The sequence below is a fragment of the Tursiops truncatus genome, chromosome 14 (assembly GCF_011762595.2).
Source record: "Tursiops truncatus isolate mTurTru1 chromosome 14, mTurTru1.mat.Y, whole genome shotgun sequence".
Lineage (NCBI taxonomy): Eukaryota > Metazoa > Chordata > Mammalia > Artiodactyla > Delphinidae > Tursiops > Tursiops truncatus.
The window spans coordinates 67,363,482-67,386,348 of NC_047047.1; the positions used below are offsets into that span (position 1 = coordinate 67,363,482).

General features: G+C 42.8%; 1 protein-coding gene and 1 pseudogene across 8 annotated transcripts in view; one reads left to right on the forward strand and one right to left on the reverse strand.

Annotated features, from left to right (window-relative positions):
• Positions 1-22,134, reverse strand: part of MRPL33 (mitochondrial ribosomal protein L33) — an 84,481-nt gene extending 62,347 nt beyond the window's left edge. For 3 of the 8 annotated variants that reach the window (XR_012325773.1, XR_012325772.1, XR_012325771.1), the window contains exons 1-3: positions 8,389-8,506; positions 7,513-7,531; positions 5,136-5,242 (exon numbers count right to left, since the gene is read on the reverse strand). Coding sequence is in view for 2 of the 8 variants with exons in the window: in XM_073791489.1 (XP_073647590.1) it covers positions 9,484-9,558; positions 15,918-16,042; positions 16,453-16,492 (240 nt within the window). In the remaining 6 variants the exon portion in view is untranslated. Of the gene's footprint in view, positions 1-5,135; positions 5,243-5,519; positions 5,618-7,512; positions 7,532-8,388; positions 8,565-9,473; positions 9,559-15,917; positions 16,043-16,452 lie in introns of those variants that run through there. The other 5 variants (XR_012325774.1, XM_073791489.1, XR_012325770.1 and 2 more) reach the window with 5 other exon arrangements.
• LOC101321185 (cAMP-regulated phosphoprotein 19 pseudogene) lies at positions 10,111-10,491 on the forward strand (annotated as a pseudogene).
• Positions 22,135-22,867: the final 733 nt, after the last annotated feature.

A 22,867-nucleotide genomic window follows, 5' to 3' on the forward strand; every position in this document is an offset into this window, starting at 1 on the left:
TGGTACCCCACAAGGTCACATTTCAACCAATGTGAAATAATCAAATTTAAAAAAAGAAAATTACAAGCAAAAAAATGAAAAACAACGTCTTCACCCAGCTAATGTCCACTCTTGTAGGAGGTGAAGCAAGAGCTAGACTCCAGAAAAAGAGCAGTAAAAACTGAGCAGACCACAGAAGAAAAGGAAGCCTGGCTGAAAGAGTAAATACACATTAAACCTTGTACTTTCCAGAAATGGTTTCATATACCAATATAAATTTTCAAGTTTGGTAATAGATTTATTAACATCATAACCCAAATCTTATTATTTTAAACATCATAACAGAATACAGTTCTCTGAAACACCCAAAACAAAAATGCTAACTGCCTGGATGAAAGATTAGAGACTAGATGCTAGGTAATAAGGTTTTCATAGTTCCTGTAATGCCCTATTATAGCACTCCATTAACATCACACATCTCTCCCTCCCCCGCCTCCCCCCACACCACCTGAATTCTTCGTTGCCAAAAACACCAAAAACAGTGCATCCAGGAAGATCCAGGAACTCAAAAGACTAAGACACGACAGCAACTCACCTGTCCCTACCACATAGAGATTTTAGCTTTGTTTTTTTGTTATTCTTCTGTATCAATATGGATACCCTGTATATGAGATTCCCAAACTGTCTATGATTAAGAATTAGCTAGAGAGCTTATTTAAATACACTCCTACTTCTTACCTCCACCTCTACCCTAATTCTGGTTCTGTAGAACTAGAGGGAGACTGGAAGTCTCTATTTTTTCAAAACCCTCAGATGATTCTGATGGGCAGCTGAAATTAATAACCATTAACCAGTCAACAGAATTTTATCTATAAAGTTAATTTAAAATACATATTTTATTACTTTGTATATAGGGATATTTTTAATATACTTCAAATCATCTAATATTAAACATAAGTAGGACTCATGCTCCTTCAAAGTCCAAGGAAGACTACAAAGCATTATAAGACAGTAGTAAAGAACCCAAACAGCTTCCTACCAGACAATGTTATTCATTGCAAGAAATATTTCCCCCATGTTTTTCTACATGGAACTAAAAAATGGATAAAAAAAAGAATCTGTCTCATGGATAACCAGTCAGGAGATTATTTAAATGACCTTGAACAGAAATAACTGATGAATATTAGTAAAGCAAGGCTTTATTCATAAAAATTTTGACTTACTTCCTGCATTCCTTCCCTTAATTCAAAGAATAAATATTTAAGTTCACAGAACTGTGCTAGGCAAAGTGGAATTTATGAAAGCGTAAAAGTCCCTGATTTAATAGCAGTGTATCATGAGGTGCCTGTATGGATGTCCAGGAAGCCCCACAGGAACCTAAAGATCAAAGGGGACTGGAATGGTGAGGGAAACGCCTCACAGAGAGGGTCAGGTTTAGCCTCTGAAGCAGCAGCATCTGGATGAGCTAAAACAGGAAAGGGCATATAGTGTAGAGAAATGGTGATAGGAGGTAAGAATGACAGTGTTGACCACAGGGGAAGGTCCTGATTAAAAAAAAAAAAAAAGAAAACAGACTAATTTGGCTCCATGTAATAGAAAAAATATGGGGCCTGGAGTCAAAAAGATTGGGTTCAAACCTTGGTGCCACCATTTATCTACTGGGAGTCCTTGGGCAAATTTCTCAAAATACTCTTCCTTCAGTTTTCTTCCCTATGAGAGGGATAACTCCATCTCCCTCACAGGTTGCCAGACAGCAAACACTCAGTATGTGTTAGATGAGTTGAAATGACACACTGCTATCCACAATCATAAACATATATTAATTTTCTGTCAAAATATTTGCTGCTTAATTCACAGAAGAATGAATCTGTCAAGTTCTTCCCCTACATCTAACCTAAATCTATTCTGCTTCAATTAAAGTCTATATTGTCTTGTTTAGTCATCCAAGGAATTAAAACTGACAAGTTTTCATTTGCTTTATAATAAACCTTCATATATTTAACAAAGTTTAATAAGCTTATGCCTCAACCTTTAATCCTTCCTCCTTGGAAATTTGCATCTAGTTTCATATGAGGAAAAGGAGTTTGAAAGGACTTAGGCTGGTTCTAGCCATAGAGTATACCATAAAGTACTCAAATAATTGGGAATTTTTCCATGTTTCCTTGACTGATTTCCTTCCTAAAGCAGACAAGCAAAACATTACCCTTAAACTAACCATTTATTCACTGCAGTAAAATATGCTGGGAGAAATGCCAAGCTATTTGGTACCCTGGGCAATGGGGCAGGCCGCAAGGCAAATATCATGCAAGTGTCCATGGCATTCAGTGAGTGGGCAGGAAGCCAAGTGCTCTGCTATCCCAGAACATTCTCTTCTTCAGAAGAGACAAAGTTGTGCTGTCATGGCTCCGACCATTCCTCATCAGAAAAGCTCTAATCATCTGTTTGAAATTTATATATGAATCTTTTCTTCCACTTTCAACTTACAGTCAGAACTGTTTATGGCTGTATCCTTTCCCAGTCTCAAAACTTAAAATCAGTCTGACAAATAGTAAGTTCCTAACACCTCCATACTAACAGTGAAAATTCCAATACATTTTCACACTTAAAATATCAGAGAAGGTTATTCAATCAACATTTATTAATGTTGTATAAGTTCCTAAAAAACTCTATAATGGAGCTAAAATGCTAGAAAAACAACTACTTTATTGTAAAGTTCATCACTTTGGGTTTTCACCAGCTGAAACAAAGAAATCAGAGGGAGAAAACCACCACACCAATCCAATATCACATTGCTATGATCTGAATGTTTGCATTCCCCCAAATTTACGTCGAAATCCTAACCTCCAGAGATGATGGTATTAGGAGTTAGGGCCTTTGGGAGGTGCTTTGGTCATGAGGGTGGAGCCTTCATAAATGCGATTCATTCTCTTACAAAAGAGACTCCAGAGCTTGCCTGCCCCTCCACCATGTGAGAACACAGCAAGAAGAACCCCTTCCTATGAACTAGAAGAGGGCCCTCGCCAGAAAGCGACCATGCTGGCACCTTGATCTCGGACGTCCCAGGTCCCAGAACTCTGAGAAAGAAAGATCTGTTGTTTATGAGTCACCCAGTCTGTGGTACTTTGTTATATCAACCCAGACTAAAACACATACCTTATCATTCTAATAATTTTTCCACCATATGAGATGTCATCCTGAAATTCAGACTCCTAATTATCAGGTACAAACCTAGAATCCCCTTTTTATTATAATAAAGAATGACCAGAAATTTTAACACCAAAAGAACAGCAGGAAATTTTATTTCTGTTAAAGAATGGAATTTATACCACTTTTAGGCTGACAACTGGGCTTCTCAGAGCCTTTTTTAAATGCCTCCTTACATTGGTACAGCCCTCACTTTTTTTTAAGGTGGTATTATTTTTGTTTTTCTTAGACATTGACAAATACAGCATAATGAACAGTGGCTGTGAGACCTTCCGTACAAACTCTGAAAGCAGCTAGTAAGGTAGCTGTCAGCCAGATTCGCATTAATGCCCAACCACAGTTCATGCACCAGTAAGTGAGTTTTAGCCTCCTATGAAATCTCTCGATAACAGGTCCATACGTAGAGTGATTCTGGGCCTAGACTTGGAGTCAGACAGTCCTGAGTTCAAATTTGTATTCTGTCACATATTTTAGCTGTGTGTCCTTGATTAAGATCCTTGGTACCAGATTCCTAACCTATAAAATGGGGTTCAGATTGCCTGGAGAGTATGGGTGCTTATGTTACTATGCATTCACATATCTGAAGACCTGAAGACTTGTGTAGGTAAACAAAGAAGACAGAATTTTCCATTTGGTCTGGTTATTCACAAGCACTAGTTTGTTTCCTTTCTCTCAAGGATCACTGTCTTTTGTTGCCTATATTGTCCTTTTGTTGTTGTTGAGTTTCAAGTGGGAAAGTAAATTCGGTCCCATTGCTCCATCTTGGCCACAAGTGAGTCGATCAGGTCTTGTTCTTAGTTAAAGAAAAAGTTGATTATGACATTAAGTGCCTATCTTTCATTATATAATGGATGAATTTGGAGAAATAAGATTCTAGCACCAATTTCAACTCTGATCACCAACCAGGTGTCTCACAATTCAACTCAACTCTGACACCTTCCGCCTGGAGATAGTAACTCAGGAACAGTCAGATGGAAGTGACGCATAGGGCAAGGTACGGGGAAGGGGAGTGAAGCTTCCGTGCCCTCTCTGAACATGCCAGTCTCCCAGAATCGCCACGTGATTACCAACCCAGAAGCTCCGGTACTGCCATTATTAACAAGCAATTATAAAGGGGCTGTTTCGAAGCAAAGGCACAAAAATGAGATGAATGGCCTGCAGTTTTGTTTGCTAGTTAATTTTGCATAAATTGGCTCATGAAATCCAAAAACAGGATAGGCTACCACCAACAGTAATCGGGGTGCTGACCCTTTTTATCTGGACTTTGGAACATTTGTCTCTCAGACAAATGTTTCTATCCACTAAGGCCATTTAAAGTTATCACTTACTATGGCATTTTAGCAGATGGTACAAAACAGAAAATGAAATTTCCTACCCTCCTGCTCTAATATATAGACAGCATACTCTTTAACTCGAATCTGGACCTAACTACTTGCCACTGTTGGGCAGATGACCCTAGCAGAACATTCCCTCCCTTTTTCAAGACACTCTTCTCTGTTTCCAGAACAATATCCCCTATTCTATTTACATGGCTGCTTTCTCACCTTCAAATCTTTAGTTAACCATCTCCTACTGGATAGACTTTCCCTGAACTATCCTATCTAAAGGATAAAGGTAGGATCCACCTCCCCCCAACTTCATCCTGTATCTCAGCATCCTGCTTGTTTCTCTCATAGCACTTAGCATAATTTGTCATTTTTCCTTTCTCTCCCTTCCAAAACCAGACTGTAAGTGCCAATACCACAGGTACTGAGTCTATCTTGTGTCTTCGTATATCCCAGCACCTGGGATACTAACTAGCACCACGGTAAACTTTCAATACGTACTTGGAATGAATGCTATAGTGACAAAGGGGCCTCAAAACTGCCAAAGATGTTCAGCATCAATCTGAAAAGGGCATCAGGCCTTGAAAGCATTTGAATTTATTATGGAGCAACTTCTCTGAATCTTACCTACTGGATCATAATGCAAGAGAGTCAGTTTCTCCCGCAGTCGGCTTCTCTTAGTGTTGAAGGAAAAACCTGTTCCAGCTTGGCTCAACATTTTCACCAGAATTGTTCTAAGATTTAAAAGCAAATTGTTACAAGCTGAGGAAACAGAATAAAATCAGTCATGGGGGGATGGCACATTTTGAGAACCCTATACAGCAGTATTACTTGTGAGACATCACTTAAGCCTTAAATTAAGTTCTAACACAGCCTATTTTTCCATAAATCACAGCTTGAATGGTTCTGATTCCCAGGATTTGTTCCATTATGCAGGGTGCCTTGGTAATGACCTAACCAAAGCAACAAGAACAATCAAACCACACTGTGGGAATAGACTCAGACACCCACCTTTTAGAAAGAGCAGAAGTCAGGAGTGGGAAAAGTACGCAAGTACTGGTAACCCTAGCTGGCCAGTCAGGAAGATGGCTGTCTCAGAAGAGCCCTATCTTCCATGGATGAGTAATAAGAGTAAAATCAGGAAAGGACAGAAAAAAGTACTGGAACTTTTACATTGACAATGTGCAAAACCTTGTTCCCCTTCATATTTTGTTTAAGTTGTTTAAGTTCTAGTCATCCAAAGCACTAAAGTTCATGTTTTGCCTCACTGGACCTTTTAATACCTCATACTATTTGTTACTCTTGCACATGTCTTGTCTCCCTATGTAGATCATGCTATGTGATTTCTCATCTAAGTCCAAAAAAGAATTTGAAGCATTCAAATATACAATATATCTAAGATATATTACACATCTTTGCATCCCTTTCAATGTACAGCACAGTGCCTCATACTAAGAGGGATAGAATATCTGTTGATTAAGACAGAAAATAATTAGTCATTCACTCAAAAAGATTCAACAAATATTAAGTGCTTACTCTGTGGAAAGCACTATAGGAAATGCAAAGCCCTGTAAGTCCACATCTGCACCTTGGAGAACTACCAGTAATAGTATGGAAGGTGGGCCTCCCTGGTTGCACAGTGGTTGAGAGTCCGCCTGCTGATGCAGGGGACACAGGTTCGTGCCCTGGTCTGGGAGGATCCCACATGCCACGCAGCGGCTAGGCCCGTGAGCCATGGCCGCTGAGCCTGCGCGTCCGGAGCCTGTGCTCCGCAACAGAAGAGGCCACAACAGTGAGAGGCCTGCATACTGCAAAAAAAAAAAAAAAAAAAAAAAATAGTATGGAAGGTGAGTTGTGTACACAAGGTCTGTAAGGCAAGACATACATGACAAATGGCACAAGGATTCAAAGAACATGACAGGCAGGAAGCATCTCTAAAGAAACTGAAGGCATGGGAGATTCCTACAGAACCTGAAGGTGGGAAATAAATAACTGGACTGTGGGAAAAGCTATATTAATCAATAAAAAATATTGAGGGTAAAACACTAACATACATGTGTTTCATTAAGTTTAATCCAAAAAACCTAGTTTTAAGGATTTGTGATGTGTCTTGGGTTGTAAACAAAGGCTGCTTTAGAATTTTTCTATTTTTAACACAGAAAATCTTACTTCAGTTATCGTCTACAAAATTTATTTTGAAATACCAGTTTGGTATTTATAGTCTCTCTGGTACAGCATGAAAACTTTAGCCTTTGCTATTTTTGAAACGCTTATACCATGAAGGCAAAGGATTACAAAACTCAATAAAACAGGCTCTGTTAATTAATCAAATCACAGCTTGTTCTGCTTGACTCCTGTAGTGGGCTCCAGACAAACGTCCCTTGGTCCTCAATTTGAGGAAACAGAATTACAGTGGTAGTCCAAAGAGAGCACGGGGACCCTGATGATTTGTTTAGGAACAACACAGCAAGAGCAACTTATTTTTTTTTTTTTTTTTTTTTTTGCTGTGTTGGGTCTTCGTTTCTGTGCGAGGGCTTTCTCTAATTGTGGCGAGCGGGGTCGACTCTTCATCGCGGTGCGCAGGCCTCTCACTATCGTGGCCTCTCTTGTTGTGGAGCACAGGCTCCAGACGTGCAGGCTCAGTAGTTGTGGCTCACGGGCCTAGTTGCTCCGCGGCATGTGGGATCCTCCCAGACCAGGGTTCGAACCCGTCCCCGGCATTAGCAGGCAGATTCTTAACCACTGCGCCACCAGGGAAGCCCAAGAGCAACTCTTAGTAAATTATTTGAATGTTCACTTAAGTAGGTCAGTTGGGAAGGAGGGAAAATATTTTTTGAAATAGTTCATAGGGCCAAAATAATTCATCAAGTAACTAATCCTCAAATCAACTTTTAGAAAATTGAAGCCAAATGCTTAATTTCACATAAGGATTCATTGGCAGCAGTGGGACTGATGAATCTAACATAAGCAAGTGAAGTTTAAAAAGAGAAAAACTTTTACTTACTTTGACTTGGTCTTGGCAACTTTTTTTGTAGGGAGGAAAGAGAAAAGAAAAATAACGATGTATTATCTTGCTTATGCAAAGTTCATATAATGTCAGGATAATCAAAATTATTTAAATCATGAAGTAGGCCATAAATTGTCACTCAAGTCACTACTCCCTAGCTATTAGGGATCCCGTTAGGATTTTATAGAAGGTTTTTAAAAATCCAATCAGACCACCACAGTTCTGGATGTAATGCTATGCAGTCTCTTTTCAGTTGGACTGGTTACCTTTTAAATCTTCCTAAACTAAGATCTGCTCCACTTGCTCCTCTTCTAAGGTGCAAACACTTGCACTAGAACAAGACTCTTGTTTGATAAGTTAACCTTTCCAAACTCCAACAACCATCACATCAGGTGGAGAAGTGAAACTAACTCTAACCGGGAAGTCAGCCTGGTGCACGGAAGAACACTGTCTTGGGAGCCAGAGGGCTTCTTTCCCAGCTCAGCTGTATGACCTAGAGTCAATCACTGCTCCTCATCTTTAGAGTTCTAAACGACTGAACTAGAGGTTTTCCCTAGTTAGCACGTCCGGAGATTCTGCTGACACACCGCTACAGAAGGCGGGGGAAAGCGCCCCACTCCTGACGGGCTGACCCTACAGTCCGAACGAACCGCAACTGATCCTGAACCAGCGCCGCAGACCCCCGAGACCCCCTAGCCCCGCAGTGAGCGCGGCGCGGGGTCATGCCGGGCGCTGTAGTCCTGAAGGCCTGGGAAGTCGCAGCGGCAGCTTCCCGACCGGCGCGCACACCCCACCCCGCAACGTCCCGGGGCCCGCCTGTCACGGCCTCCCGCCCCCGCTGCAGGCCCTGCCACCGCCTCCAGCCCCACTTACAAGTGACCGCGGACAGGAACATGGCGACAGCAGCCTCCAAAACAGGTCCAAATTCCCTCAACAAATAACTGCTTCCGGGGCACAGGCCTGTTCCGGAAGAGTATTCCGGAAGTGCTCCGAAGCCACGCCCCCTGTTTAAATCTCAGGGCTGAGTCCCCCTCTCTCCTGTGTTCTTTGCACTACAGGTGTCTCTTTCGTGGTCCTGGAGTGTGGAGTCCCCTCCCCTTTTGGAGAGGGTCTTTGTTATCGCTCAGGGTTCGCGCCCCAGACCCTGACTCCTACTTCTGGGTCAGAGTTAGGTGCATGTTTCATAAATAATCGCAGCCGCCTACATTAAAGCCACAGGAACTCCCTATGTTCCTCAGCCGCTTCGGGCTGTCGGGCTCCCGCGTCATTTCCTTAAATTTGTTGCCTTCTTTTGCCTCCTCTGGCACATCTCCATCTCCACCTAGTTAACATCTACTCTCAGTCCCTCCAGAATTGAGAGCTCCACCTGAATATCCCTATTCCTTAATTATATGTTGGATTTCTAGGAGGGCAGGGCCCTGTGCATCTTGTTAACTGCTGTATCTAAGCATCTGCGTGGCAATAGGGACCTAATAGCTGAGATTGGGAGCGCTGACATAACTTGCTTAATGTCACAAAACTAGTAAACGGCAGAGTCAGAATTTGAACCCAGCTTTTGTCTGACTGCAAAGACTCATGCCTTTCCCTCTAGACATTGGGACCTAACCACTTTGCCATCTTCCAATCTTCACCTCTCTGCAAGGAAACACTGCTCCTTCAGCACCAGGTACTTCAGCAGAAACCTCATTTCCCAATAATCAGGACTTAAGGATTTTTTTTCCAATCTGTGATTTTACCTATATATTAAATTTTACAAACATGTGAAAGATTTATTCTCATGGATCATCCTCACTGCAAGTAATAAAATTATTAAGAGAAAATGTAGCTCTCCAATACAATACAACACAATTTTTAAAATTAGGACTGTCCTTGCCCTTAGTACCTCTAATGTTTTTTGTTTTCCCCATAACTTAATTCCAGCAACTGAGCACCCTCTAGGTGCCCAAACCCTTCCTTACCTTGTGCAGTTCAGCTGCTGACAAACAAGAGCTTCAGGTGTTCAAGAAGGTAAGGTTTCTTATTTAGGAAATTCCTTTTGGGGATCTGTAAGAAAGGAACACAGGACTGGAAGCCAAGGGACGTGAATTCTAGTGTTTGTTCTGTCGCTTAGAAAGTCATTTCAACTCTTCAGACCTCAGTTTCGGGCCCAGTGTGGGCACTGGATCAGTGATTCTCATTCCTGAAGGTATATCAGTCATCTAGGGTCCTTTAAAAGACCTGGATGCCAGAGGAGAGGCCCAGAGTCTGTACAGTATTTCTTCCCCCTCCCCAATTTTCTATGAAGCATTTCAAATATATCAAAAAGTAGAAAGGATAGTATAATGAACAAACTATATACCCAATTCAACAAATGTTAAGATTCTGCTATGTATATTGATGTCTATGGAATTTTTTAAAAATATGCATATGTATATGCATATATATATGGTTAGGGTTTTTGGCTAAGCTGTGTAAATGCAAATTGGAGACATAACCTTTCACTCCTAAATATTTAAGTATGTATCTCTCAAGAATAAGATCATTATAACTACAATAGTGTTTTTATTCCTTAAAAAATTAATAGTTTGCGGGAGAAGCTGGGTAAGAGGGAGCAGTATGTTCGCGGAAGTCCCCGAGGACTTCCAGCCTCTGCAGAGGAGAAGAAGGAAATGGAAGACAAAGTGACTAGTGCAGAGAAAGCTGAAGAAGCAAAATTAAAAGCAAGATACCCTCATCTGGGACAAAAGCCTGGAGGTTCAGATTTTTTAAGGAAAGATTGCAGAAAGGGCAAAATATTTTGATTCTGGGGATTACAACATGGCTAAAGCAAAAATGAAGAACAAGCTACTTCCTACTGCAGCCCCAGATCAGACAGAGGTCACTGGTGACCACATTCCCACTCCACAGGACCTTCCTCAACGGAAACCATCTCTTATTGCTAGCAAGCTGGCTGGCTAATTAAAAGAGCTGAACTGCATGAATCTTCTAATTCCCATTATTTCTCCTTAATATGTTACTTCTCTGCTTTTTATTTCCTTTCACTCACTAAGTCATTTGAGAATTATGGCTTTGCAGGTAGTGGTAGTGTGTATGTAAGGGAATATACATGTGTAGAGTTTTGATTAGTTTAACAGTGCACTGATAAAAAGAACATGTTAGAGCAACATAATCTACTTGAAAATAATTGTATATATTACCTAACTCCTAGTGTAGGGCTGGTTCCAACAAGTAACAAGCAAGTTTTACAATTTTAATGCTTTGGCTTTCTTTAATTCATCTTAATTATAGCTTTGTATGTTACTCTTATTTAATATAGCCTCTATTGTATTGATTTCCTCTGCATTTTCCTTTTGGATTTTGTAAAACAGAAGTTTAAGACCACAAGTTAGAAGAAAGGTCACATATTTCAAACACAAATAGATTGGGCTTCAAAAGATTTGTATCCTGTGCTTGAACTTGAATGGCCTTAAATCTGTTTCAGCTTTAACAATAGAATTTTACTTGGGCAATATTTGCCCATTCTGGTGTAACTTATGTGACTCTAGTGCTTAACAGCTGCTGTTGAAGCTAGTATTCCTATTCAGTTTTATAGTGTCAGAATACCTTTTGTTGTTGAAGATGTGAATGAAGTGTGCATGTGCATCAACTGTTGAATTCACTTTTGTGCCATTTTTGTAAGTACAGTAGTTTTGCACAACCTCTCAAAAAATATTAATAGTTTCCTAATCTCTAAGCCATAGGCAAATTGTCTTTTATGGCTGTTTTCTTCAAACACAGTGTCCAGTCTGGGACTTCCCTGGCCGTCCAGTAGTTAAGACTCCATGCTTCCAATGCAGGGGGTGCAGGTTCAATCCCTGGTTGGGGAATTAAGATCCTGCATGCCACATGGCATGGCCAAAAAATTTTTTAAAATAAAATTGCAAAACAAAATGTCCAGTCAAGGTTCATACATTACCTTTAGTTGTCATAAATCTTTAATCTCTTTCAAATCTAAAACAAAACCCCTCACTTTTTCTTTATCGTGATACTGAATTTTTAAAGAGACTGAGCTAGTTTCTTGTGGAGTGTCTCGTATACTGAATTTGTCTGATTGTTTTCTTATGTGGTCATTTTATTTATTCTTCTATCCCCTGTGTTTCCTGTAAGTTGGAAGGTAAATCTAAAGGCTTGAGTAGATTTCATTTAAAACACTTTTGACAAGAGGACATGATGCTCTCAGCTTCATATCCCAACATATCAGGAGGTCCAGAATGTCAGGTTGTCCCACTGCTAGTGCTAGGTTGGCTGATCTCTGGATCTCTCCGTTGTAAAAGTAGATTTTGTTTCTCTTTGCAGTTTTCTGTAGGGTGGTACTTTGGCATATGAGAATATCCTGCTCCCCAAGAACCTTTCCTCATGGTTTTAGCATCCACTGATGATCTTTTTTTTGACTCAGGAATTACATTTGGGGGTACACAATGGTAATTTTTCTAACATTTCACTTCTTATTCGTTTGCTAGTTTTCTTCTGTAAAGAAGAGCTTTCTAGGGAAAGCTGGTGGTCCAGTGGTTAAAACTCTGTGCTTCCGCTGCTGGGGATTCTGGTTCAATCCCTGGTCAGGGAACTAATATCCTGCATTTTGCATGCCTGTGCAGCATGACCAAAAATTTTTAAAAATTAAATAAATAAATAAAAGCAGAGCTTTCTATAACCAGTTGAGGCTGAATTATAGTTCCTCCTAAAAAGTCAGGGTAAATGCTAATTATTTTCTCTTTAATTACTAACATTCAGAGTAAGAACTTAGCATGAGTCACTTCCAGTAGTGACAAAGAGGTTTTCCCCTTTCTGTAATTTTCTTTAACTTTTTAGTATCACTTTAACGGATTTTTATTCATTGTTTTATAATCAAACATGGTCATTATTATTTTTGATGTTTGAATTTTCCCAAAGTAGGTCATTAGGCTTCCCTTAAAGTTGGTCCAATGTTTTGTTTTTTTAATAAATTTATTAATTTATTTACTTTTTTCTGTTTTGGGTCTTCGTTGCTGCACATGGGCTTTCTCTAGTTGCAGCAAGCAGGGCATACTCTTCATTGTGGGGCGCGGGCTTCTCTTGTTGCACAGCCCAGGCTCTAGGCGCATGGGCTTCAGTAGTTGTGGCGCGTGGGCTTCAGTATTTGTGGCACGTGGGCTCAGTACTTGTGGCTCACGGGCTCTAGAGTGCAGACTCAGTATTTGTGGCGCACAGGCTTAGTTGCTCCGTGGCATGTGGGATCTTCCCGGACCAGGGCTCGAACCCACTTCCCCTGCCTTGGCAGGAGGATTCTTAACCACTGCGTCACCAGGGAAGTCTCCAATGTTCTTTTGACACACTTCCTTCCTTGCTTTCTGTCACCAGCTGTCTCAGGTTGACCTTGTACTTTCCCTGGCCCAAACCTGGAATCAGCCATTTCTCCAAGGTACTCTGATTCCTTTTTGTAGAAGCCACAATCTGATGCACAGCCACTGGACTAGATTTTAGTGGATTTCAAGCTTTATTTTAAACCATAGAATCTTCATTCAAATGAAATCTGTCTCCGGAGCTCACAGTGTAAAATAAAGCTTCATCTCTTGAGGGATGTCCCCAGAATCCTAGACTCCACAGGTCACAGAAACTCTGGACTATGGAATGGCCACATTCTCTTCCAGAGCTGTTGCTCTGGATTCCAGTTTGAGGTTTCAAACCCCACCCACAGGCCCTGCAGCCTTTTGTCATACTTCCCATTACGTACTTCCTTCTCACACTGTCTGACCATGCAGAGGACTGGTCCAGCTAGGAGAGAGCCCTGGAGACCCCTTGGCAGCAGCAGGAACAGCCTGGAGCAGAAGACCACTTAAGACCTCTGCTGCCTCAGAGATAGGAAACAACACTTCAGAAACAATTCGGGACCACAGTTACAGAGTATCTGCCATAGACTGAATGTTTGTGTACACCCACCCCCCCAGCCCCACACTAAATTCATGTGTTGAAACCTAATCCCCAGTGTGATGGTGTTTGCATGTGGGGCCTTTGGGAGGTGATGAGGTCATGAAGGCAGATCCAGTCCTTGGATCTCATCTCTGTCTACACTCATTCCCTTGATGGTCACATCTGGTTTGTTTTTAAAAATCTACAAGCTGAAGACTTTCAAATTTATGTCTCCAGTCCCAACCTTTCCTCCTAACTTCAGATTAGTGTATTTAACTGCCTACTTGACATCACAGGTCCAAAATCAAATTCCCAAATTTCTGCTGCACCCCACAGGCTTCCTCTAAATCAGTATGTGACAATTCCATTTTTCCAGTTGCTCAAATAAAAACCCCGGCGGCCAACTTGACACCTCTTTCTCCTACACCCTATATCTAATCCATCAACAAATCCTGTCACTCAAATGTCACCTAATCAGTGAGGCCACTCTATGTAAAAAAGCAATACACACACACAGTCCCTATTCTCCTCACTCCACTTTATATTTTCCTACAGCACTTATCACCATTTAATATTATTTGTGTACTTGTTGATTTCCTTATGCTCTATCTTCATTCACCAGAATGTAAACATCTTAAGATCAGGAATTTTGTCTTATTCACTCACTGCTGTATTCTGGTGCCTAGAACAATGCCTGCTGCCTCTATTAAATATCTGTTGAATAAATGAATGAATAAGCCTGAGAAGAGAGGCACCATACAAATGCTAAATTACTGGGAATTCCCTGGCGGTCTAATGGTTAGGACTCCGCAATTTCACTGCCAAGGGCCCAGGTTCAATCCCTGATCGGGAACTAAGATCCCACAAGCCACGAGGCATAGCCAAAGACAAAACAAACAAACAAAAGACAAATGTTAAATTATTAATAAATATTTACATTTAAATGGCAAACAATGGTAAGTATTTGTATATTGTTGATTGTTTCAGGCTTCAGAACTTATTACTTTTTAAAAGAGAAGCATGTACACTGTTTCTTGAAATTCTTGAATGGAGTAGAAAGGAAGCAGTGGCTTTCTAGTCTCATTTCTTCAACCTGCATCCACGTGTTATTTACACCTCACACTTCGTCGGCAGTTGGTAAGTGTTAATTAAAATGTTTATTAATACAGACGTAATTCATGATCTGGGGTGTGTATGTTTGCTTGAATTTACATAATGAGCCCTCTGTGCCTTACTAAAGTGAAGAACAATTAGATCATCCTGGAAGCCCAAATGGAAAGGGTATAGTCCTCATGGGAGGGGCACTCATCCTCTTTCTGCAGCTGGGAGAAGGTACAGCCGTTTAACCTAGATTCTTAACCCAGGGAAGTAGATGGAGGAAAAGAACAAATCTTAAGAGCACCTATTATGTGTCCTGCACCCGGATCACTGGTCTGCCTCCCTGCTGGCATCTAAGTCCCCTGAGGGCCAGAGCTTCTGAATCTCCGTATATTTCCACCCCCAACAGTAGGAGCTCCTAACACAAGGCAGCTGCCCCACTCACTTTGACAAATATGAACTGAGCACCTTCTGTACTAGGGAACCCTGCTCCAGTCATTCTCCGTCTCTTCAATCCTACCTCCCCTCCCATGTCTACTTGAGACAGGGAGAGTGGGAGGAACCAGGAGAAGAATAGAAGCAAAGGCAGAGAGGTGTCGAAAAAAATGAGCAGTGAGCATCCTTCTGGGGCTAGAGTGTGTGAAGAAATGAACGCAATGACTAGAAAGGATGCCTGGGGCTAGGTAACCAGGAAGGAAGGAACCAGTATGTTATCGTCGGGGGTTTGGCCTTGGTTCTGTGGGCAACAGGGGAGTTAAGTGATGTGATCAGATCTCTGTAGTGGCAGCATCTGAAATCACACGGTTTTCCTGGCTAAGTGGGAGAGAGGCAGGGCCTCTCCCGTCCCACCAAACACAACATTCCCAAGTCCCCTTCACTTGTGAAGCAACAATAGGCACTTCTGCTGCTCTACATGTTAGTGCCTGTTTATTTAGTTAACACAAGTATTTGGTGTTTCTGTAATAACTGGTAAGTTCTTCTTGTTTGTTATCTTAGACCAGTCACTGCGCCTTTTTTGAGGGGGAGAAAGGTAAGGAGAAAAGTATCATTGAAGACTTTGAGAATCTGCTAAAGGCTATGGCTTAGCTTTTCCACCAAATGCACATATGCCCATCCGGAAACAATTTTACCTGGACTTTCCAGTGGTTCTCAACCTTGGCTGCACGTCAGAATCACCTGGGGAGAGCTGTCAACCACTGGTGCCTGCCTCCCACCACCAGAGGTTTTCGTTTAATTGATCTGAGTACAGTCTGGATTTCTAAGCTCCCTAGGAGATTCTAGTGTACACTCAGGATTTTACATTATTGGGCTAGGCATCTGTGGACTCCGAAAGAAGGCCCCTACCTTAGACCATAAGTTCCAGGTGTGTCCATTTAACTTTGACGGTGAGTGGCACCTACCTGTGTAGGCAGGGGAGGGGAGAACGTAGCCAGCTTGAAAGAACGAGGAAGTCTTGAAGCTGTCAGCAGAGAGGAGGTGCTCACATACATTCCAGAAGGCTGCAGGACACTTAGCAAAAGAGGGGCTGAAACAGAAGACAAAGAGCAGGAAACTTAATTGCCTTCCTGAAAGATGGATGGAAGGTCAGCAGACAACACCCTTCCCACCCACGCACTGCACCTCCCCCAAAGAGCTGAAAACGTGATCGAGGGGCTGGCAGAATCAGTCTTTGGGGAAAGTCAACCAGTTAAACGTGTGGTCTGATTGATGGGTGACATGGGTGGGGAGAGGGTGGCAACTGTGGGTGCTGAAATAAAGCAGCTGTGAGGGTGTGGAGGTTTGACGGTAAGGGGCTGGAGGAGAGAAAGATTGGGGGCGTGGTCAAGGAGAGGCAGTCCTGGGGTGGCTGCGGTGGAAGGAGAATTTGGAGCAAGGCCCGGCCCCACCGTGTACTAGCCACGGACCCTGCACAAGGACCTGGCCTCAGTTTCTTACCTGGGACTTGTGTGACAGTCACTTCAGAGGAGCCTGCCATCTCAGATGATTATCGTCAGGTCAACTCTAAGGCTTTTCTCACTGTGAGGTCCCATGAGCCTAGGAAAGTGCCCTCTGAAAATGCTCTTTGAGGTTTTCAAACCTGGTATCCATCCAAATCACCTGGGGTGCTCACCACCCAATAAGACAACTCAGCGAGGGATGGGGGCGGTCCCCAGGTAGTTTATAATTCTCACCTGGTGCTTCTGATGCTTGTGCTTTGGGAATCACTGCTCTAGATCATGGTTTCTCAACTCCTGGGGATCTTGTCAAGGGGCAGATTCTCAGCCGGGAGGTCTGAAGTGAGGCCTGAGATTCTGTGTTTCTGACAGACTCACCGATGGTGCTACTGGCTGTACATCCTTGCCACTCAAAGCGTAATCCAGGCAACATCCCCAGCAGCTGCAGCAGTAGCATTTGGGAGCTTGTTAGTAATTCAGAATCTCAGGCCCCACCCTAGACCCACTGAATCAGAATCTGCAGCTCCAAGTGATTCGTATGCATACTGAAGTTTGAGAAAGGTTGTTCTAGAAGAAGTGACTTCCTGATCAGGGAACCAAGGTTGAAACTTGGGAATGGTAACACAAGACTCGGTTCCTTAAAACAGAGTATAAGTTAGAGAAAGGTGAGTATTTTATTCTGTTTTAGTTACTGCCATATTTGTGGGCCTGACACATAGTAGGTGCTCAATAAATGTTTGTCAAGTGAATGGATGAGGTAAGAGTCCAGTTTCTAGGGCCAGGGTATGAGGCTAGAGTGGGGGCCAGTAACCATCATGACTAGATGCCAACTTCTGGGATCAAGGTCTTTCTAGCCCTCTGCCCAGGACAGGATTGGTCCTGATGCTGGCCCAGAGTAGAACTCATGGCCATGTGAGGTAGGAGTGTATTAACTTGTCTCATCTGTGAAGATTAAAAGGCTATATGGAAATGTAGCCAAGAAATACTCTGGTGTTCTCAAGTAGGTCTGCTACAAGAAGCAGGGGCTGAGCCAACCAGTGGGGTATGGGTGGCCAAAGGAGCCCCAGCTCCAGAAATAACTCATCTGGTCTGGAGGAGGGATTCCATGAAGCTGCCTCAAGCATGTACATAAGGGGTAGAATTTAATACAGTCAGCATCTATTCTAATACTCCCCTCTTTCCTCTGTTTAAAACAGATGTCAGGGGCTTCCCTGGTGGCGCAGTGGTTAAGAATCCGCCTGCCAATGCAGGGAACACAGGTTCAAGCCCTGGTCTGGGAAGATCCCACATGCCACGGAACAACTAAGCCCGTGTGCCGCAACTACTGAGCCTGTGCTCTAGAGCCGACGAGCCACAACTACTGAGCCCGCGTGCCACAACTACTGAAGCCCGTGCACCTAGCGCCTGTGCTCTACACACAAGAGAAGCCACCACAATGAGAAGCCCGAGCACCGCAACGAAGAGTAGCCCCCGCTCGCCGCAACTAGAGAAAGCCCGCCCACAGCAACAAAGACCCAATGCAGCCAAAAATAAATTAATTAATTAAACAAAAAACAAAAAACAGATGTCAGTAAGACCTAGCCCAGGATCAAAGGCAACCAGTATGGCTCTTGTGGGTTGGGGAAATATTAAATCCTCCAAAGGACAAACAGTGTTCGTTATTAACTAGCCTTAGAGGAACAGCTCAGTAATTCATAGCTGAAGTGATTTTATTCCTAGTCTTCAGGGGTGCCAGTCTAGAAGAGAAAGTGTTTCTCTTTGTTTTTCCTATGTGTAGCATTATCCAGACTTCCTGCATAATCCTGACAATAGAAGTTAGGATTTCAACTGAAGTAAATCCATTCTCATCCTGTCCTAGGAACAAATTGGGCTGAAGATTTCTGACAGACTCTTCAAAACACCAGGCCCCTTTTCCTAATGATTATTCTAAATATACTGTGAACATGAGAGCATGCCTTCTAAAGCAATGTCATTTTTATCATCAATTTCATTTGCTTAATTCCTGCTAGCGAACCAAGTAGTAATTGTGCATTCCCAAGGGCTTATCTACCTCCGCCTTGGACTGGGGTCCACATTTAAGGTAAAATGATATGACCACGGTAATGGCCATACCAGTCATAGCAAAGTTTCCATGAATAACTACTTTCAAAGGAACAATAATTTTCCATCATGGCTTCCTCCCCCCTAACCTGATCCTCAACGTAATTTCTAACTGTTCCAGAGAGGCGGGTCCCACAGAGGGACAATCCTGTGAATGTCTGCAACATCTCCCAGCAGGATGGTTCCTGCCCAGCATGCAGTCCCCCAAGTTGCTAGGTGCATGTGAGGAGAGAACATGAACTCAAACATTGTACTCATTGCCTGCCAGAAAAGTGATTTAAACTCCTGTACTTGACTGTCCTGCTACAGACGGGTGTGAATGTATCACTGCACCTTTCTTGGCTTGTGAAAAGAAAGGCTATTTAACTTTCTCAGTTGCTTTGGAATAGCATTCAATGTCAAGCTGCCATAGTTATGCATATTCTCAGTCCTTTAGAACCATTTTTGAATGGGTCTGTGTTTCTTTTTGTTGACCAAGAGAGACAGTGAATTGTCATGTTCACAAAGATGACCTAACTTGAGCTTCTGTGGTTTGGGATCCTGCCTGCCTGTGTTTCACCCTGTTTTGCCTCCAAGGCAGAAGCCTATGTCTCTAGCCAGGATATTGTGGTTAGTTTCCTGGCCTCTGACCCAGGTGGGGACACACCTGCACCCCTGAGGGAGGGAGAGCCTGTGGAGGGTTCATGAGGCCAGGGCTGAGTCACTCAGCCGGGAGACATGTGAAGCGGCATTAGAACATCAGTTTGGCACTTAAGGAGCAAGTCCCCACACAAAAATTTGTCTGTATGTTAACAATCTAGTCCATTTTCAAACTAAACCAAGGAAAGAGATTAAAGTTTTGTATCACCTATTCCAACATTGGAGTTTGGTCATGTGAAATCACCCCAAAGGAAACCTCAGCTTCACCCACAAATCCAAGGATCCGCCCCTGATAATATTTCATCACAGGCCGCTCCCTACTACTCCCACACTTCACAGTCCTGTTCAAGGACCATGCAAATTCAAAAAACCTTGTTGCAAGTCATCAGCGTGAATTTTTCTACCCAAATCGCTTTCCTTTCTCCAGAAAATTATTTGACATGTAACTTGAATAAAATGAGCCTTCTTAAAAAAAAAAAGGGGGAATTCCCTGGCAGTCCAGTGGTTAGGACTCCACGCTTTCACTGCCAAGGCCACGGGTTCAGTCCCTGGTTGGGGAACTAAGATCCCACAAGCTGCCCATGGCCAAAAAAATCAAAGCAAAACAAAGAAACAAACAAACTGAGCCTTCTTTCTCCCTTATGAAGTTCCATCTTCACATGGTATCCATTTCAAAAGAAATGTAAGTTAAACTCCAAATGCCTTAAAAATCATGTAAATCTTTGAGAAATTTCTTGAAAAAATGGCTATTTTTCTCACCCAATGTCCCACTCAACAGCGTACCCAGCCCATTCTCTCTCCAGAGAGTAGCTTCCCCCTTTTTCTTATGTAGATTAATTTAGCCTCTTTGATGTCTATCATCCTTGCATCCTAGCCACCATCTAATTCAGCCATAAGAAATGGAGGCGGAGGGGGAGGGGGGCGCGCGGGGGAGGGGGCGGGGAAGGCAAGCAGCTCAGAATCCTCCCATAGAAAGCTAGAAGGGAAGAAAGGCTGTAACAACCTCTGCCTCAGTGTCTTGGTTCCAGAAGTAAGAAGAGGAAAAGGGAAGGAAAAGGATGCCCATAGCACTGTTAGTACCTGAGAGACCTTCTCCATCCTCAAGACAGCAGCCTCCTGAACAGGGCTGGGTCCCGTCGTGTTGCCCTGATGCTCACCAGCAGGCAGAACACAGGCAGTGAGATCCTCGGGACCCTCCACAGGGTCCTGGGACGACTTTACCCAAACAGGGGCAATTACTGCAATGTGCATATGCCTGTCTCTCTGTGAAGCAAGAGCTTTTGAAGGATTCAGACTGTTTTGATGTAACGTGGTGTGCGGCCAAAAGGAAAATCAAGATCCACATCAAGCTTGATTTTCATTCCAGTAAGCCATTCCAAATGAAGGAGGCAAAGCCTTTCAAAAGATGTCTTCTGTGATTGGGAATAATTGGGTCCAGTTTAATCTGGCGCACGGTGAAGTTAAAGAGCTACGGGACTGCTTCTAGTGTGTTTTGCAGTTTCCAGAGTTACTAATTAGCTCCATGACATTAAGGTTAATGAGATAAAACATCTATAAATCAAGTTGACGGCCAATTCAAGAAGAAAGCCCCCAACTCCTGCACCACGATGAGAACACTACAATTTCACCCTTTCAGGCTGTCCATTTGATTAAATTTGATTATGTGTGAATACATACAAATGTATAATTATAAAATTCATACTTAAAGTATAACTACCTTGCCCAAACCTCCTTTCTAAATGTATTCAGTACCAATAAGACAGTAAGTCGGTCGTTAACTATTAACAGAATGAACTGATTTGATGAACGTTCTAGGAGTGACCCCTCCCAAAGAGCAAAAGTCTATCTGTTGTTAAAAAAATATGTTCCTTAAAATTTGGACATACACTCCAGAAAATAAAATTATGGATTCTATTGACTGAAGCTATAGAGGAATTTGGGGTGTAGAGAACATTCTGACGAATCCTTTTGTGATTTGAAGGATTCTATCCCTCTTGAAATTTCTATTTGTAAATGTGGGTTTTTCAGATGGTTATCAGCCTAGGCTCCAGACTCAGGAGAACCAGGTTAACACCTTGGCTCTACCACTTACTAGCCCTCTGTCCTTGGGCAACTTACTTAAACTTCTGTGCCTCAGTTTCTGCATCTGTAAAATGGGGATTATAATAGACTTCCTCATAGGGTTTCCGTGAGAATGAAATGTGAAAATTCATGTAAATCATTTAGCACAGGACCTGGAACATAGTAAGTAAAGTAAATCATGATGATTATGAGTGACGTAGGGCCTAATTTTACTTTGACTTTCCTTCTTGAGCCTTTTGCAGGGAATGTAGAGTTTTGAAACATAGGTTTAGTCAGACAAAGTTCTTTGCAATTTATGATGGAGGTATAGTTGCTCATCATCAAGCTAGTTTGAGTGCAATATTTGGCAGTTTTCCTTTGTCAAAGACTTGATGCACCTTCTCTTTTTCCCTCTCAGACTCTGTTTTTTTTTTTTAACTTAAAAGATTATAAGAGTTATTGTGTTCTGGGCGTCCAGGTCCCTGGGATATGAAAAGTAGCGCAGAGTCTCATTTATATTTGATAGATGGGGACTTGAATAGAAATGGCATTCCCAAGGGCATGTTTTGAGGCTTTGGCTATATAGAGGAAATTTCCAGATCTTCTGACACTCTCTGATCCTTCTGACTGGATCCACTTCCTCCTGGAAGAGCTCGTGGGAAGCACGGTCTGGTGGGAGCAGATTCTCAAAACAACTATCTTACCTCTGGATGACCCCACTGTATGCGGCGGGGGCATGGTATGTGTGTGGTGTGTGTATATACTCACGCATGTCCTCATTCCTAGCGCTCAAGGATATTCTCTTCAGCTTCAGGTTAAAGAGCACCGGGGTAAATGGACAAAGTATCAGTTACTGGCTCTGATGACCAGTCAGTGAACCGCATTTCAGCTATAAGGAGAGAAGAGGAAGCTGAAGCTCTGCAAAGGGCAGGGCCTTGCAACTGCAGCCCCGGTTGGCCGGGCCCAGCCCAGCCAACTTTTGCTTAGTCTTCGAAGAATACAGGCTTGTGCCTGCCTATTGCATCAGCTGCTCCCCAGCTGCCCTTCCCTGCCCCACCCTGGAAAGTCGTAAGGAGAGCTACGTAACAGCCTGTGAGACAACCACTCAGGCAGGGGGAGGCCTGGGGGAGACTGTCTCACTCCTTCCAGCCAGGCCCCACCCAACAGGCACTCCTCTAATCCAAGTCCATGAAGGGAAAGCACTCATCGGGCCCAGAGTCCTCCCTGCTGTCCTGACACTGCACGCATCCCTCTCTACCTCCACCTGGGCATTGTGGGGTGACGGACAGGACCTCTGAGCCTCTTCTTTGGGCCAAAGCGGGCTCCAGAATCTCAGAATGGTAGGGCTGGAAGACTTCAGAGGGCATCTGAAACAGCATTCACATTTTACAGATGATAAAATTGAGGCCCAGAGAAGCAAAATGACTTGCCAAAGAGCCCACAGCTGGATTGCATCAGCTTGTTCAGACTATAGCTCACATCTCCTCTCTCCTGCACAACCTCAGCAACAAAGGACAAAAGTGTTTGGACTTGTCCAATCTTTGAATGGAAGACAACACCAGAAATGAGTGCTCTGCCGTCTGTGAAGTCATATAAGCTGGAGAGTAGGATGTTTA